Genomic DNA, 19,127 nt, shown 5'->3' on the forward strand with positions numbered 1-19,127 from the left:
ATGAACACAGTATGTTGAGCCACTAGAAAATTGATGGACAGTGTCAACCAAACAACAGCTATATACAATGTCAGGTTCAGATAAAATGCTGAAATTAATAAGTCCACTAGCAAAACCATCATCATTGACAACAAATCAAAATCGATGAACAAATGCAACTAAGGAACAGTGTCAACAAACAACAGCTATACACTGTCAGGAACAGATAAAATGCTGGAATGAATCGGCATCACATAAGTTCAAGGGATATAAGGAATACCCCGAGGGCATCTTTGTGAACAAAGCAAGGAGAACACAAAGTGGTATATAAAGAACGAAGACCGACAGTACGTTGAGCCACTAGCAAATCCATCATCATTGACAACAAATGAAAATAGACAAACACGGTATGTTGAGCCGTCTGTTTAACTGTTTAACTAGATTCAGCCAAACATCTTTGTGAACAAACCAAGGAACACGAAGCGGGGATATAAAGAACAAAGACCAGCAGTATGTTTAGCCACTAGAAAATCAATGGACAGTGCCAACCAAACAACAGGTTCAGATAAAATACTGAAATTAATCAGCATAAAATAAGTTCAAGGGATAAAAAAGCCACTAGCAAAGCCATCATCATTGACAACAAACGAAAACCAATGAATAAATGCAACTAAGGAAGAACAGTGTCAACAAACAACAGCTATACACTGTCAGGTTCAGATAAAATGCTGGAATGAATCAGCGTCACATATGTTCAAGGGATATAAGGAATACTCCCAGGGCAACTTATGTTGCTTTACTTTTAAGCCCCCCCACCCTGGCCCCAAAAGTCAGTTTTTTGAAGTTTGATTTAGGTAAAAGTATGCGACCACCACGCGTGACCCTTCTACAAATGGAAGTCCAAGAGGAAGTTAGCGGGCTTAGTTCTCGCGGCTTGACCGAACTTGGATGTGCTATACTTCCGGTGCACACCAGTGAGCTTCCCAGATCCAGCCCTCTGATGGAAAGTGACCATCAATCTGGCGCATTCCCTACAAGAATGCGGAATCCCCCAATTATCACAAATTGCTTGTAATAAGCTCAACAAAAACAAGCAATCTCAATGTGTGGAAGGAGGAAGGAACTAAGCTGCTTACAGAAGCTGCTGTTCTGAGTAGCTGGTGTGCCATTCGCATGTCGTACTCCACTGTTTGGTTCCGGCAATTGTACACTGAGCAGTGTAGATTGCAGAAGCAGCTAGTAAAGAGGGTGGGAACTTCAGCATCTCATATTCAACCAGGGAAAGCTCGATGATGAAGAATGACAGGAGCTCGAGCTGGGTCACAAATAAAATTCTTATTAAAATCAACAATACGAGAGAATGATGTCAATAATGCAGCTCAAATTCAACATGAATTCATTATAAACCTTCTTGTCAGATTGAGCAGCTTTAAGAAATCTCCTCATGAAAACATAAGGAGTGGGCACTGACATGTTAAAGTGCAAAGTATTCACCATCAGACTCTCCTGCAGGTAAATTGAAATTCACCATCAGTTAAGGTCTCACACTTAATTTTATTCAAAATGGATTTTTATAAATTGTTTAATTCAATGTACCATTTCCAAAACTTCTTTCCTGCTATAAGCTTTGTCTGAAATCAGAATGAGATCCTCCACTACTGGAACTGAGACTTCTTCATACTTGCAAGCCAGAAGCATGGCTGTTACCCCTACCAGCTGGAGTTTTTTCTTCACTACAGGTTGGATAGCTAAGAATCTATCGATGAGATTGACCGTAAGATACAAGGTCTCATCCATCAATTCAAACTTGTAATGAACCTGTTCCTTATAAAAATCAATAAGTTACTTCATCCATTCCGGCTATAATTTCTTCAACTCTTACCCTTTTTAGAGCATGGAAGCACTTTGACTCACCTCAATCAGCCAGTCAATTAGTATACCTCTCATCCGCTCATTAATATCATGCTGCTGATCCATGTAGTTCGGGGGAACACAACTAGAAGCCTGCATGATATGAAACCGGTCAATACTGCGCCAAAAGTCAGAATCTTCGTTATTGTCCTAACTTATATGCATCACCCTGCACTTTAAACTTGAGGAATTATGCAAAGGGTATATACCAGAGCAACAAAGTGATAATCCGCCTCAATCATAAAGCCTATGCATCTAAGTGAGAAGTGAAAAGGTTTTGTCACCTCGGCTTTCTTATAGAAATCGTATATGTCATCAATGTACTCAATGACAGCCAACTGGTTCTCTTTATCACAGCTGTCAATGTCCGTGACAGGTTCTTCAGCTACATCTTCCATCTCAACCTCCTCCTGCAAGTATAAGTTGTAGTTGCGGTCTTTCTAGCAGCAAATTGATGCTAATCTGTTAGACGATGACAATGTATTCATACCATCCGATCAATTTCTTCTAACATTGCTTCAGTGTGCTGCACAAACATCGGCACCGGAAAATCATCAGCCATCCTGTAGTCATTCGCATCTAAGATGGCACAATCTTCCGTTATGCTGGGATTTGAGAATGATTGGGTCGTCTTCTTGTTCTCCTGTTAGTTTTTTAATCGTGAGCCTCTTTAAAACGAGGCATCATCACACAAAACAACAACGGACTAGACTTTACAAACCCCAGAAACGGTATACCTCGGGTCTAAGTTGCTGCTTGTACGCCATCTGAGCAGCAAACTGCCTAAACAAATAGCAATTTATGAAAGCTTAAGTCAAATGACAAGTTCTCGAGTCCATAAAACAAAAGAATCATCAAAAAGTCAGATACTAACCTAGTAATCGGCCTATGTGCAGCATTGGGAAGGTCGTTTTCAGAATTGACATTTTTTCTGAATGCAGTACCGAAGTTAAAAAAAAGAAAAAAAGTAAGTCTTTAAAAGTGCGGGATAACAGAAGCATCATGGATCATCAAAGAACTCTTAGCCATGTTAATATTTACTGTGGTACTATTGAATCCGCAGGCCCAAAAACTAAAACAGAGTCAGTTCAAGAATTAGGGTTCCAGAAAATTACTCGGACAAGGCCCTTTTGTTGATTGCACATGGATAAGGAGGAGCCCCAATAATGTTGCTGTTGATGTTGCTCAGAGCTCGTCTCTGTTGACCATTCCCTGTCGCAATCTTCCCCACTCCGACACGTAAGCCCTCTTTCAATCCATCCCCAAAACCAACAAAATCACGTTAGGGTTCTAAAAGACTACTCCAAATTCCAATAATAAAAAAAAAATCGAACACCGAGAAAGAAACTTGCGAAATTGGAGATCGTCCATCATCGGATCATGTACCTTGAACGTCCGCACCTCCGACCAACCCCAGGTTGTTCTCGTCCGATCCGGCCATCTTTTGCCTACCCACAACAAGACCCATCGATCATCATCATTCAATGTTCAAGTACCCAATCGACGAGACCAAGGAAAAAAAAAACCATAAAAAGACGCAAATTTGAATTGAACTCCCAAAAGACGCGCGGTCAAAATGCCGAAATCAAAAGAAGGCATCAAAGAATCGAAGATCAGAGCACGGGCGCATCAAGAATCGAAGATCAGAGCACAAAAACCACCCTTACCTTCGGAATCACGATCCCCCTCTTTTCTCCTTCCTAGTCGAAGACGAGCAAGACCCCCCAGAAATCAGCAGCAGAGAGAGAGTTCCCCAAAATCCTCCATCAAATTTGAGTACCCTCTCTCTCTCTCTCTCAGAGTCTGTGGGCGCTTCTCTGACTAGACAGTCTTCTGATTTGGGGAAAAGGGAGAGAGAGAGAGAGAGAGTGAGTGAAACTGCACAAGCGAAAGAGAGACGCAAACCGCGGATATATGTCCGCACATGATTATTCGTCTCTCTCTCTCTCTACAGAGAAACTTTAAACGCAACGGCTAGTAAGCGCGAGCCGTCCGATTCTGATCTCGTGGACGGTCGCGTTCCTTCGGATCCTCGCTCCTTCCAACGGCTACCTCCGCATGTGCTTTCAAAAACGAATTTGCTTGCTTAATGAATTTCTGTTCATTTTTTGGCTTAATCTTATATCTCAATTTCACTTTTTGGGTTGAATTAAAGGATGAGATAAGATATATGGGTTTTTACATTTCTTTTAATGCTGGGTCCACATTTATTTTGGATGTGGCTTTCATTAAATGATGGTGGTGCTGATCTTTGGAGCAAAAGTTGGTGAAACACAGGGCCTCCTTGGGGGTACGTGGCGGCTTTCGATTGGGTGTTGACAATCACAATCATACGGGCATGTGAGTTTAGCACTCATGAGCTTTTTTGGATCTGAGGCTCCTCTTGCTTTTTGAAGCGCCTAACTTGTACTCATATTGCATGTTGACATTCGAATTTGTCATCATGGGTCGAAAAATTACGATTGTTTTGTTTGTTCGTATGTCCGTTCGCTCGTTCATTCTATCCAAGATCTACAAATAAGATGTATTTTGAGCTATGGAAAAAAAAATTACTAGGAAACGTTGTTTTATTGCCTTACAATCGAGTGCTTAATGGCTATATATATATATATATATATATATATATATATATATATATGAGACATTTGAAGAATGCAAACATAAGTTTAACATTCTAAAAATGCTTTCAATGTTACAATCACGGTTTATGTGAAAAAAGAATGATTTATACCGTAGTTTCGTCCGGACTATTTGAAATTTTGGAATCGATCATCATTAGTGAGGGGAAAAATACCAAAAAAGTCAAAGACCTATTGTATTGGTACCAATTCAGGTTTTAAATTTTTTAATTGAACCAATTCAGTTATAAATCTTTTTGCATTAGTATCAATTAAGTCCACCCAATCAATTTTGACAGAAAATTGTTGACGTAGACATCGATGGTTCGACATGGACATTCTTTGAGATCGGCTCGATTTTCTTTTCCCGAGCTCAAGTAGCTCGTAGAGCTGAATTTGAGCCTAAAGATGCTTGACTCGTGTGGCTTGCGAGTCCGATCGAGTATTTCATTATATATATTTATTTATTTTGGCGACACATAAAGTTAAACTATGTAATTACCTTTCTCCATTAAATCTATATTTAAGCCAAAAGTGGGTTTTGTCTCACTTGCTGAACATTCCTTATTTACTGTTGTATTATGGAAAGACAAAACGAGACATGACGAAGACATCTTCATTAACTTCCCCACTTCATCCGCTCACTCGCATGATTGATCATATTCTTCCTCCGCACATTCACCCATCCATGCACCTGCTAGCGCGTGGACGATTACTAGTATGTGAAATACAAACAAATAGGGCTACTGTGATATTGAACCACATCGAGCTCAAGTATGTCGAGTTTTGTATCGAGCCAAGTTTGAGCAGGGCAAGAAATACTCAATCGAGTTCAAGTCGAGTTTCGAGTTTCTAGTTTAGGCGACGAATTGAGCTCAAGCCTAGCATTGTATCGGCTTGACTTGACTAGCTTTTACCCATATTATATAATGCCAATTATATGTCTTTCTTCTTTTTTATGTTAAGGCCTCTTATGTTAGCTCATAATCATGAACTCATGTGATGTAAGAATGTTGTGAGACCACGGATCAAATGATGACCATCTTATGAATAAGAGTTTGTGGTTTTACAATCGTTGTTGATACAGGAAATGTCTAAGGGATTAGTGTTGTATTACTTGCACCGCAATAATGTAACTGTATAAGGAAATTGTTTTGTTATGATCATTTACAAGGGGGAGTGGACATAAGGGCCTATGCTTCATACACAAAATGATATGACTTGCGTCAGTTTGTACAGTAGTACGTTTATTCCCGCTGTTGCAAATGACAGCCAATATGGATGGGCTGAAGCATTGCAAAGATGTGGCTATGATTCCGTCCCCATGAGTTGATGGTTGCGATGCGTCATTAGTTGAAATGATTCTTGATCAGTGATGAGTAGGGAGTATATATACTCACATGCATGCATATTTCGGTGATTTGCTATGTGGTATTTGCGCATCATGCGAATCCTACGTCTGGGTGCGTTGGAGTGTTAAATTGAGCACCAAACTTGTGAGATCAATTATTCATTGCAACCATAATTATAATCATTCATACATCATGCATGGATTACATTTCTTAAGTTTACCTTAAATTATATGTTGATTTCTCTATTAACAATCACATGTGACAATGGGAAAATTTATAAAAAAAAATATTCTCAAACTTACTACATTTATGTCGTTTAGTCCTAAACCTTTCAATCTGGCCAACATGCTCTCAAATATTTTGAAAATTTCTCAATGTAGTATATCCAATCAATTCTGGCTGGAAAGCATTGACATTGAGAATTTTTGCCATGTTGTCCACCTCAATGCCAACCACACCACATAAGACGATCAGCCTCGACTAAATCGCCATGTCAACAATTTTATATCAAAATTGATCGGGAGGACTACATTAGCAAATCGTTAAAAATTGAGAACCGAATTGACATAATTAAAAAGGTTTTAAGACTGAATTGGCACAAGTGCAATAAGGTTAAGACTTTTCTAGCAATATTTCCTTTGACATTAGTTGTCGATTGTAGTTATTTCGTTATGCTCTTACTCCTATTTTGGACCTAGAGCATTCATTTATTGAATTTAAAACTCACCCCATAATTTTTCAGAGATCAAACAAGTTCCGAGACAAGGGTGCATTTTCAGTCACTATTAGGACTTTTGATTACACATAGTAATCCAAGGGAATTGTGTACATTATCTGAGGCTTAATTATACATTCTTTTGAGGTTCAAATTGGGTGGAAAACTCACGTCGTGACGCGATCACGAAATACCATATAAATGAAACCTCTTTAGGGGAAAATCTAAATAGTTCCTTCGTATAGTAAAGTTCAAGAACAAAATCGCTTAGCCAATTTAGGCAGGAATTTCCTTCTTTGTGCGCGTTCGGAAGTCTTATATGATCGAAATGTCAAAACATATCACGAATACGAAAAAACAAGATCATTTGTGAAAGGAGTCTACTTGTATTATTCATAAGCGGTAACGCAATAACCTTTGTGTCTACCTCGAATCAAATAAGTTTGAAACTGAAAGTAGAAGCCAAACTTGCTTGAATAAACATGTTTACTGACTAAATTTTTTTTCCATAAATGCATTATTTGAAAAATAATCGCTTATATCACTTACAAAAAGTAATTGAACGAAAATTACTTTCATTGTGCACGAATTGGATTATACATAACATGTTATGGATATGTCTATTGACTAATTATTTCAATCGATTATTTTTAAGAAAGTATATTTCAAATTGTTTAATTTTCGCGAAAACAAACTGGCTATTAATTCAACTTTATTGTTACACGATTCACATTTTCATATCACCACCTACGAAAAGAAAAGCAATTCTCCACTAACATATAAAAACGGAAATATGAATGCATAATTTACTGGCAATTCTAAATATTCTTATTATCACGGTCTATTTGTATACCATGGTCTTGGTGAGGCCTAGCTAATATCCTCTTTAATGACCCAAATGTATTGATATTATGTACCCATTGCATAAGGTATATGAACAAAGGTCTACATTTCTTACTGAAAAAGGGTAATTTGGTAATTCCAATGGGGGTCGTATTATTAGGGAAAATTCTAAATAATAGCTCGAAGTACCATCATTTTCTCAAATAATGGCATAAAGTGGACTTTGATGCAAATAATAGCCTGAAGTGCACTCATTATTTCAAAGAAGGGTATGCTCAAGGGTATTTTCGTCAATTATATTTCCTAAATTTTTTCATTTTTTCCTTGCCTTTTTTCTTTCTTTTTTGCCGATGGTTGGTCTCAAGCAATGGCTAGCTACCGAGGAGGGCTCGCCTTGCCTATGGTCAGCCGGCATGGCCTCGCCTGCGCAAGGCGAGGGTCGCCTCACCTAGGTGAGGGCGCGAGCCGAGCGAGCCCTCCCTCAATCTAGCGGGGGCTTCCTCGCTAGGCAAGGGGAGGATCGCCTCATCGGTGGCCAATCAGAAACCGGCCACTGGTGAAAAGGAAGGAAAAAAAAAGAAAAGGGAGAGAAAAAATATCAACAAATGTAAATGACGAAAATGCAATTGGTCAAGTCTTTATTATTAAATAAGGGTAGCTCGGGTCATTATTTGAAATAATATCCATTTCATGCTCTTATTTAAGAAAATGCAGACACTTTATGATCGTATTTGAAATTTTTTCTATTATTACGAGAGCTACCACTTCCAGAACGTTTGTTATTTTATGTTTTTACCCTGAGTACCCAAGAGTTTTAATAGAAGGCCGGTCCGTGAATGCTCGGTTTGACGAGCAGTCCAGTCTTCAATAAATCTGACCACGGTCAAACTGACAATTGAGAATTTTCTTTTGGGGCCAAAACTGACAATGGATGTTAATCATATGGTCTTTATGCAATTCGTTATCACCTTTTATTGGCCTTGGGGAACACAAATTTGACAAATTACTCCCTCATTAATTATTCCGTTTGAATGTTTAAGTACGGTCGAATATCCATGGATGAACTTGTCATATTGTCAATTTTTCTTCCCTGCCTTATCCCTTTTCCTCTACCTATCAACATTAACAGACACTGCAAATTAAATTATTATTATTTTTGGTCGGAGAATTAAATTAAATTAACCGGCGTCAATATTGACAAATTTTCAAGCGAGATTTTCTTTTGTTTTGGGGGGGCCTGATAAGGTGAAGTTGAAATGGTCGATGTCCATATCCGAACTCGATCGCTCGAATGCAACCCGAAATCCTCGAGAACAAGGATAAGTATAAGTTTTTCACCTTTTTTAATGAAAAGTTTGTGAATACAATGAGAACAATTTACATTTGCTTGAATAAGCTATTGTGCTTTGAACAAATAATTGCCTTGGGGATTATGATTTGTCAGGTGAGGTTTTGAGGCACCCAGTTAGGAATCTCAAATTTGTTTCAAATTCGAAGCACTAACAAAGTGTTATCCAGTTTGTCTTTAAAGTCTATTGCTTTTAAGTTCTTTACAGGACTCCAGACTCATCCAGCAACATGAAAGCCGGTAACAATCTTACTGAACGTGGAGGGATCAAGAGTCCAATCCAAACAACATCAGCTCCCCATCGCATATTCTGATCTAAGTATTCACCCGGGTGATCGAGTCTAAGGTGAGTCTGTCTCGAGCCTAAAACCGGGAGCTATACCTATAACTCCCGGTTCCTAATCGGGAATCGGTGCACGTTTTTTCTTTTTGTGTGTGAATAAAAATCATATTCTCATAATGAAAATTAACAGTTGCATCATTTCACTAGGAACACATATGTTGGTGAAGTGATTGTGTTGTTATTTATTCATGTTGAAGACCTCTTGTCAGATGCATAAAGCATTTTTTTTTTTCATAAAGAAGCTTAAAACCGGTTTGGAACCGGTTTAGATCGATTCCTTGGACAGAAGTGGCGATTGCGACCTTGGAACTAGTTCCAGGTTCGTGGAATCGAAAATCGAACCAGCTCTGTTGGATTTTCTTGTTGAACCCGACCCTTCACAATGAAAACAATCATAATGTCAATGGCATTTCCTCTCGGGATCCTTTTATGCATTGACAAAGGTGTAGAAAATACACATGTATGTGTAGAAAAATTATCCAAAAAATTTTAAATTTATTATACAACAGTCAATTAAATCATAAACCTTTTAATTGTAACAATTTAATTTTAAACATTTCTGACAATTTGGCAATTCAATCCTAAATTTTTTAATTGTGTCAATTTAGTTCTAAACTTTTTAAAAATTTGTCAATTTAAACATTTTAGCGAATTACCATTATAGTTCATATGGTTAATTTTGATAAAAAAAATTGCTAGCGTGGAGGTTCTATCAACGCTAGCCTTCTGACGTGGCGTGAGCGATATTGACATGGATATTTTTTTAAAATTTTTTATGTTATTTATATTTTAATTTATATTTCCTTTTTTTCAATTCTTTACCTTCACAGGGCCAGCGGGGCTGCAAGGTTAGTACCCCCCGCTGGCAACCAGACGAGGCCACAAAGCCCTTCAAACAAAGTTAGAAAAAAAAATTGTCCACATTAGCAATATATTGAAAATTTTTAAAACGTTTAGGACGAAATTAAAAAATTATAAAAAAAATTCTAGGATTAAATTGATACAATTGAAAATGTCTAAAATTGAATTGGCCATCGTACAGTAAGTCTAGAACCTTTTGTACAAATTTTCCCATGTACACGTTAATCAATATCAATCTTGAGGGCACCACATCTAGATTTTCGTTTGAGATGGGTCAATCAAAATAGTTTTTTGAGGTTATTATCCAATTTTTTCATCTTCTTCCAATTCGTAAATTATTCGAAAGACTATTCATTTTCGAGTTAATTATTAAGTCACTCCTAAACTTATTCTATGAATGTCAATTCAATTTAAAAGTTTTCTAATATTTCCAATATAATCGTAAGCATTTACGTGAAATTGTAATATAAACATTTCGGCCAATTCCAACTAAGAATTGATGATGCAATGTCCAATCATTGTCGGATGGCCTGTGTGCACACCGACATCTACACCTTTGCGTGAAATTTCAATATAATCCTTTCGAGCAATTGCCATTGAAAATTGCTGACGGAACATTCAATCGTCACCGGTTAGCCTACGTGCACACGGATGTGTACAACTTTACTCAAAACGATGTCTTACGTGGATCACCACGCCAGCTATTTTCAGCAAGAATTAGCCAAAAGGATTACATTGGAATTTCATCCAAACGTTAAGGACTACATCGGCAATTGGAAATTTCACGACTGTATTGTCGTTTTCACAGTAGGTTTATGATTAAATCAATCATTTTTCAATTCATTCTCACACTTGTTAATTACCACTTTAATGACGTTAAACATTTCGGGACTCAGTTTCAGATGCTAGCTCACCTTTGAATTAGGTGAATGCAAAGGGAAATTATCCATTCAAAATTCCTTGCTCGTCAAGGAAAACCTGTCTCCATGAAACAGCTCTTGATCAAGCCACAGGCAATGTCAGGCATGGGCTTCTAAAAATAACGAACATCGTGGAACAGAATTAACTAACTTTCAAAAACCCTTCCTATATTCAGTTTTTACGCTCCAGCTACGTCTATCGCCATTTTGCGAATCGAATGCTCCGAAATCCCCACGAAAGCATTGCGTGGATCGAAAAGGCAAGAACACGAATCAATCGAACTCGAAGAAAGGAAGAAAGGATTTCGATGCAGAGTTAGGTTTAGGGTTTTGTTTTGGCGATGTCGCTCGATCCTTCTCCGTCTGGATTGTTTGATCACTGTCGCCATTTCCATCGATGACGAAAGCGGAAGGACACGATCCCGATTTCGCTGCTCGATAGTTAGAGCTCCGAAGTCCTTCGAGAGGAAGCGTCCCGGGGTTCGATGTGTATTAATTTGGAAATGGTGATTGATGGAGAGAGTTTGGGAGGTGAGGAAGGAGGAGAGGCCGTGGAGGAAGAGAACACCCCAGACGAGTCCGTGTCCCCGGAGGAGGCCGACGTGCTTCAAGAGATTGTCTCCGTGATCGAGTCGGCGGCCCAGCTCGGGGATTACCGCCGGACTCAGAGGAAAGAGTGTTACAACCTCGTGAGGCGATTGAAGCTCTTGTTGCCTCTCATCGAAGAGATCCGAGATCATGACGAGCCAATATCAGAGACGGGCGTCGAGTCTCTTTGGAATTTGAAGAAGGCGATCAGTTTGGCTAAGAAGCTCCTGAAAATTTGCAACGAAGGGAGCAAAATATACCTGGTTAGACAAAAATTTGATCGCATATATACTTGAGGCTAGTTGGCAATACACAAATTGAAACCTCGAATCCTCGGGACTTTTTGTCTTATGAAATCGCGCGATTGGTTTCAGGCATTGGAGAGCGAGGCGGTTAAGGTCAAATTTCATAAGGTTTATGAAAGATTGAATCAAGCTCTTGACGCTTTGCCGTATGATCAGCTCGGGATCTCGGATGAAGTTAATGAACAGGTATTGTCTCTTGATTCTAACCAAAATGCCCGTTCTTGATTCCTCTATTTGGCTCTCTGGGTATCCAAAAACGCAAGTTACCATCGTCATTCTGTAGGTGTTTGCTTGATTTATTTTTTCGAAATTCAATGATAAGTTGTCTCACACTTGTTTATCGTGGGACATGTATGTACCAGATGCAGTTGATGATCGTGCAACTTAGAAGGGCAAAGAGAAGGACGGATACGCAAGACATCGAGCTCGCCATGGATTTGATGGTCGTGTTCTCCAAAAATGACGACCGCAATGCAGACAGCGCAATCGTCAAAAGGCTTGCAAAGAAGCTGGATCTGCACACTTCGGAGGACTTGAAGAACGAGACTCTAGCCGTGAGGAAGCTCGTGAAAGAGAGGGGTGGACCGACCACGGAGTGCATCCAGCAAATCATTGATCTCCTAAACAAGTTCAAACAAATGGCTGGCGTCGAAGTCACCAACATCCTCGAGGAACCAACTGTGCCTAACAAGATGCTCGAGAAATCGCGATCCTTGGTGATCCCTCACGAGTTCCTGTGTCCGATAACGCTCGAGATCATGACTGATCCCGTCATTGTTGCCTCCGGACAGGTGAATCCTGGATCAGCTAAACCGAAGCACCATTCTTCATTAGGATAGTGTCAATCCAAGTTTCAACTTCAAAATGTGCATATAAGTACAAAAGAAATAAACTGAGGCCACATTTTTTGGCGAGTTTTTAAGTTCACAAGCTGCAATCCCCTTGATTTTAGATGAGCATGGCATATGTTGGTAGTTGCAGATCGATGCATTATTTAATCTCTAGCATCCAACCGATGACTATGCTAAATTCTTGCTCGATTTCATCAGACCTACGAGAAAGAAAGCATTCGGAAGTGGTTGGATTCAAATCATCGGACCTGTCCCAAAACTAGGCAAACTCTGGCTCACCTGTCGCTGGCTCCGAATTATGCGCTCAAGAACCTTATCATCCAGTGGTGCGAGAAGAACAACTTTCAGCTCCCCAAGAAACACGTTCTCGTGGAGTCCGATAACTCATTGCCCGGACAGGGAGAAGAGATTCAATCCCTGATCGAGGTCTTGTCGTTCGGCCAATTGGAGGATCAGCGAAAGGCCGTCATCAAGATACGTATGCTCTCGAAAGAGAACCCTGAGAACCGAGTCCTAATCGCTGAATCCGGAGGAATCCCACCATTAGTACATCTCTTATCTTATCCGGACTCAAAAGTCCAAGAGCACGCCGTGACGGCTGTCTTGAACCTATCCATTGATGAGGCCAACAAGAAGAGTATAGCCAACGAGGGCGCGATTCCAGCCATTATAGACATATTGCGCCAGGGGACGACCGAAGCTAGAGAGAACTCGGCAGCTTGTCTGTTTAGCTTATCTATGGTCGACGAAAACAAGATCACGGTGGGCTTATCAGACGGCATACCCCCTCTTGTAGAACTATTGCAGGATGGGACAATTAGAGGCAAGAAAGATGCTGCAACTGCATTGTTTAACTTGTCGCTCAACCAAATGAATAAGGTCAGGGCCATCGAGGCCGGGATCGTGCCACCTTTGCTCCAATTACTCAATGACCGGAATTTAGGGATGGTCGATGAGGCCCTCTCAATCTTGTTGCTTCTCGCATCACATCCGAGTGGACGCCAGGAGATTGGGCACCTCTCGTTCATCGAGACCCTAGTTGAGTTCATCAAGGACGGCACTCCGAAGAACCAAGAGTGTGCAATTTCAGTTCTTCTTGAACTGGGTTCAAACAACTCGAATTTCTTGTTGACAGCACTCCAGTTCGGGGTCTATGAGCATTTAATCGAGATCACAAGGAGCGGCACGAGTAGAGCCCAGAGGAAGGCAAATTCAGTACAGCAGCTTATGAGAAAGTATGAACAAATTCCCTGAAGTGTTGAAATTCGGTATTTTCGGGTCTGCGGCCATTCTTTCTCACCAGCTTAGGATCGAAAGTAGCACTCAGATTGAGCGGGACTTGAGAGGAGGATGGTGTTCATGAGTATGAGCTAGCAAATGCATCTGATTCTCGTTAATTGCTACTTGAAAACCACGTGAATTATATGTCAGCAATACCCTTTCTCTCTATAGCATCTGTTCCCAAATCCTAAGCCTTGGCTTTCTTCTGTAAATTTGTTCTTCAAATAGTGTCATTTCCAATCATTTTGTTCACTATGCTTTGATTTCGGTGGCAGCACCATGCTTGAGTAGCACAGTTTTTCCTCCATATAAAGCTTGGTAAAACATCTGATGTCTGATGTTGAGGACATCACATCAATGAGAGTACGCCGTCTGTCTCAGCAATATGCCGCCTAGGAAATGGATCAAAAGTTCTCGGCCGAGGCCTAGCCAAAACGTTCAGCTTAATCAGTCAGTTGACGAAATGAGCCGAATGAATGAAAAATTTCCGTGACACGCACCCAAAAGGCAACTTTATTCTCTAAAGTTACTGCCTTAGTGTGAGAAATTCAGATTCCTCTGCTATTCATTATGCAGTTTATAGACGAAGTCCTTGTCATTGAATTTGGAGTTTGGCGAGCAAAAAGATCCTCTTCTCAAGCTTTGAGAACACGGCTTCAGCTTAAGAATTGACTTGGCAATTTCTTCTTAACCAGAACGTAACTTGAGCTTCTCTATTACTGTCAAGTGACTCAAATTCATTGCAAGAGCGAGTATATAACAATCGCGAACAGAAAATCAAGAACAGACTACAATAAATTATTCTCCAGGATTCACAAAGCATTCTATTTGAGGGTTGAAAGACCGACTTCCAATCCTTCGCAGACATGGCCATCTTAACTCGAACAGCACAAAGAACCTTATGCTCTATTCTATCAAGGCAAGGAAGCAATCCTATCATGCGACTCTGCATTCCTCTTCTGCCAAATATAGTGGATAGATCCATTCCAAGCCAGCTTTAAGAGAGAATTTAGCAGAGGAACAACCTTTCAGATGCTGAGAAACCCAGTCAAAGATCCATTCGCCATCCCTCTACAACTCTTTGAACCCCACTCAAGCTCAAGCACTTATCCCAAGCCTCTTTAGAGGGGGAGCATTCAAAGAATAAATATTGCAGCTGAACCACATAAAACACAAGAGGTATTCACGGGCTTCCACTCTCACAATCTATCGAAAGTTGGCAACTTAATTAGAATGGCCTTCCTTGTAAAAATAAAAATAAAAAATTAGAATGGCCTTCCAGATTGTAAAAGCTTAAAATTCGGCACATCAGGATTGAACTAGATTAATCTATGCCGGGTAACTTGAGGCCGCCTCTCCCTAACCAACTTCCAACTCTCTGCATAAGTAAAACACCAGAAGATGATCCTGAAAAAGTCTCAGGATCTGCAGTTGAGGAACAACGCATTAAGCCATAACACAATGCCGCCGGAATATCAATAAGGGAATCAGATCGAGCAGCGGGCCAAAATAAGGCATCATCTACAATAACAGAAGAAACTTTAGTATGTATTGAGAAGAACACCAAAGCATACCAATTATCATATACGAAAATGAGGTATGCTTGCCTTATCCAATCTAGTCCTCAAGGGGTCTGACTCTTAAGAAATTTTCTCCAGGCATAAGTACAATCATACTTTGGATTAACAACCTAAGGTAGAGACCCCTTTGAGCAGACAACATGCAATCCAGGAATCCAAATAGAGCCTGATTGCAGAAGCAGCTTCCAAAGATTTTTCAAGATAAAGGTAGTGTTCCAAGACCCGAATTTTCTAAGGCCTAAGCCACCTTCACATTTTGGAACACAAACATCATTCCATATCACTCCTGCGAGAAGCAGGTACCCTCTTCGAAAGGAAAGCAGTGCACTTACTCTCCACAATTTTATTAACTTTGTTACAAACGATAAAGAACTGGCACCCGAAGTCGACAAGGGCGAAGGCTATAAATCACTGAACTAATCAGCTGAAGCTTGCCAGCATATGAAAGACAAGGCTATGAAGAACTGAACTAATCAACTGAAGCTTTCCAGCATATGAAAGATGCCCGACCGTATAGGCGTTCATTCTTGAGGTGATACTTTCAGCTAATGGCTCTACAATCCTTCTCGCTGAGGTTCCCTGAGATTAATGGAAAACGAACATATCTAAAATTGGAAGCTTGCCATATTTAGATCCAGTCAACTCAATCAATACAGCAATATCAGGGTGATTGTTTTCCGATCCAGTCTGGTCTCACCCTGAAACCACGTACTAGTTTAGGAGAACAGGTTTCCAGTTTCAAGGACTAGGAAAAAGACCGGATGGTCCTGAGACCAATTCGGTCCGATTCCCAAGCGGTCCAATCTTTGGATAGGTTGCATTTTTTACTTTGTGATTTGTTGTTAAATTTTTCTCCCTAATGATCTATCGAACTACCTCTCATTAATTACATGCATTGTCACAAAACTTGAAAGTCATGTTAAGCATCATAAGCATCTTAGGTTTAGGTTGAGATTTACATTTACGAATTTTTCCAAAAAAATTATATTATTCGGTCCGGTTTCCCTTGAAACTAGGAACTAGATCGAAGCCCCCGGGAACCGAACCAAACTGGCCAATTCGGTTCGGTCCGGGCGGTTCCTGGTTCGGTCGACCCATTATGTCCAACCCTAAGCAATATCATCCTCAGAATAGACAGCCTAAAACATTTCAACTTTTTCGGTGGATTTTTAGCTTTAAACCTGAAACAGACCAGGATTTATGAAAGAGAAGCATAATCTCTTGTAGGGAATTCTTGTCCCCTTTAAAGAAGACCATTCAGCCCCGAATTCAATTGAGTAGGTTGAATCTTAGAACAATAAAGATGAAATTCTCAATTGCCCTCCATCAGCAGCATCAAGCATCCTTAAGAAAACCTCCATAGGAATAACAAACAAGTAAAGTAGAAAGAAAATATCCTTGTTGAAGACCCTTTCCTCCCTATTTGAACCCATCAAGGTCTCCATATCAATCTCTCAATTCCTTCTTATTACAAAATAATCTAGGAACTAAACTAAGGACCTAAGTTCTTTAATCGGCACATATATCTGAGTCCATCACCAAAAAAAAAAAAAAAAAAACTTTCAAAATGCAAAAAAGATTAAATTCTCGCATTATTAACTAAAACGAAGAAATTAATCAGAGGGGACTTAAAATTCAAATAAAGACTATCAAGATTAAAATTTGAATTCACATAAAAAAATATATTCCCGAACACAAAAATTCTCGTTTTATTGGCTGAAAAGGGAGGAGAAAAGAGTTGGCATGTTGGGTTTGTGTAATCATGTGGAGTTTTGAGATGTTAACACAAAATGCAACCAACTTGCTAATTTGCTTGATCGTAAAAATGAACGATTTCCGAAACGGATTCCTAAGAACGACAATTTTGCATCGCTCGTAAAAATGAATAAGCGAAAAATGCATTATTTTTTTATCGCCTGCGAAAATATATAAACATAAACCGTTGTAAAACACTTTTCATAAAATAATTATTTTCAGCTATGTAAGTGATCGTTTTTCTTTAAAAAAAATTATATTATATTTGTTTTACTAAATAAATAATTTTTTAAAAAAAAATGTTATTGGTGTAAATTGGGGAAGAAAAGAAAAGTAAAAACAAAAAAACAAAACCCCCCTTCCCCAACAAACTGTCGTTTTTTACCTCTTGTCCTCCACCCCCTGCCCTTTTTGACTTTTCTCTCTCTCTCCATTATTACATTTCAATGATTTCATCTCCAATGTTTTCCTCCCACGTCGCTCCTAATCTTATCCTCCCAACTCCCTCCTTGCTTTTTGACTTCTCTCTCCCCTCTCGATCATCACAATTTCTTGTCTTTTCTCACTCTCTCTCTCTCTCTCCCTCTCTCTCCTCAATTATTACATGTCCGGGGGGGACAAGTTGCCCGCGAACACCGATGATGGTCATCACATCGAAGAGAACATGAACCCAAAATATTGTCCTTGGTCATTCCACTAGAAGAAATACTCCTCCCTATCGAGACCGGAAACGAAGACGAATGATTGCGCCAACAAATACCCATCTTGTTTGTATTTTGGATACCCGTATAATCACTGTTGAAGTAACGAATTCCTGAAATTTAAGGGGCATGGAAGACGAAGAAAATTGTCCTTCGATAAAAAAAAAAAGGAAAAAGAAAAGAAAATTATTTCCAACAATTCATCGGGGAGAAGTGCATTATCAAGAACATGTTGGTGCGCTACTACGACATCGTCGGCAGATCTACAAAACATGAGGAACGTTCACAAAAGATACTCCGAATGTTTAACAAAAAAGGATGGGACCATGAGAATGTGTCAACTTGGGCCGATGACATAGAATCCAGCGAGGTCGAGAAAATCCAAATGGAAAGAAAGTCCATTGGATGTAAGCTAACTCTTTCCAAGTACATTTGGAAGGACCCGTCTCCAACGATGATGATAACGACGATGATGATAACAACGATGTGGCGGCCTCCTCGAGCCAATCCAAGATGGGCTCATGAAATAAAGAGATAAATACACTAAAGATCCTAAAACTTATCAAGAAAGCGTAATTGAGTCCTAAAATTTATCACTAAAGTACAGTCGAATCCAAAAACTTTCAAAAGGCGCAATCAAATCCTAAAACTTGTTAAACACGAAACTTTGAAAAAGCGTAATCAACGGAAAAAATTTGATTTCAACAATTTGATAAGTTTTAGGACTGTAATGTATTTTTTGAAAGTTTTAACATCCAATTGCACTTTCGTGATAATTTTTTAGAACTTAATTGATTGTGCTTTCTTTTAAGTTTTTCGCATTTATAAGGAAGAACTTACGTTAGCCGAAAAAGAACTAAATGTTCTTGAAAAAAAATGTCTATCTAATGATAGAAATTTCAATGATTTGCGAAAATTTTTTCCTTTTACATGAAAGCTCTTCACTTATTTAATTTTTTTTTCCCATACAAATTCTCGTTGTACTTGATATTTTACATCTCTATTTCGCGCTTTGTTTCGTTCAAACTTTATTTATCTCCATATGACGACTCGCACAATTTTACATAGCTCGGATTATTGGATAATAGCTCAATGATTTTATAGCTATTAATTATGCCACGCGCTAAAATGAGAATCTTTTGGAAAGGTAATACTACTCGATTATGCATATTATTA

General features: G+C 39.2%; 2 protein-coding genes across 3 annotated transcripts; one reads left to right on the forward strand and one right to left on the reverse strand.

Annotated features, from left to right (window-relative positions):
- Positions 1–615: 615 nt before the first annotated feature.
- Positions 616–3,814, reverse strand: LOC115738747 (G2/mitotic-specific cyclin-2). 2 transcript variants are annotated; one of them, XM_048274720.1, is made up of 12 exons: positions 3,558–3,814; positions 3,277–3,338; positions 3,006–3,138; positions 2,765–2,821; positions 2,628–2,673; positions 2,381–2,533; positions 2,175–2,300; positions 1,894–1,983; positions 1,576–1,803; positions 1,387–1,485; positions 1,116–1,294; positions 616–1,010 (listed from the first exon to the last, which is right to left on the reverse strand). In XM_048274720.1, the coding sequence occupies exons 2-12, from the start codon at positions 3,329–3,331 to the stop codon at positions 866–868; spliced, it is 1,311 nt and encodes a 436-aa protein (XP_048130677.1). In that variant the 5' UTR covers positions 3,332–3,338; positions 3,558–3,814; the 3' UTR covers positions 616–865. The 2 variants fall into 2 exon arrangements, with proteins under 2 accessions (XP_048130677.1, XP_030527326.1); XM_030671466.2 differs by having other exon boundaries at positions 1,576–1,797; positions 3,558–3,811.
- Positions 3,815–10,910: 7,096 nt separating this feature from the next.
- LOC115738693 (U-box domain-containing protein 15) lies at positions 10,911–14,165 on the forward strand. Its single transcript, XM_030671402.2, has 4 exons — positions 10,911–11,741; positions 11,853–11,969; positions 12,146–12,574; positions 12,833–14,165. Exons 1-4 carry the CDS (start codon positions 11,376–11,378, stop codon positions 13,886–13,888), a joined length of 1,968 nt encoding a protein of 655 aa, XP_030527262.1. The 5' UTR covers positions 10,911–11,375; the 3' UTR covers positions 13,889–14,165.
- Positions 14,166–19,127: the final 4,962 nt, after the last annotated feature.

Source organism: Rhodamnia argentea, chromosome 2 (assembly GCF_020921035.1).
Source record: "Rhodamnia argentea isolate NSW1041297 chromosome 2, ASM2092103v1, whole genome shotgun sequence".
In the NCBI taxonomy this organism is placed as follows: Eukaryota; Viridiplantae; Streptophyta; class Magnoliopsida; order Myrtales; family Myrtaceae; genus Rhodamnia; species Rhodamnia argentea.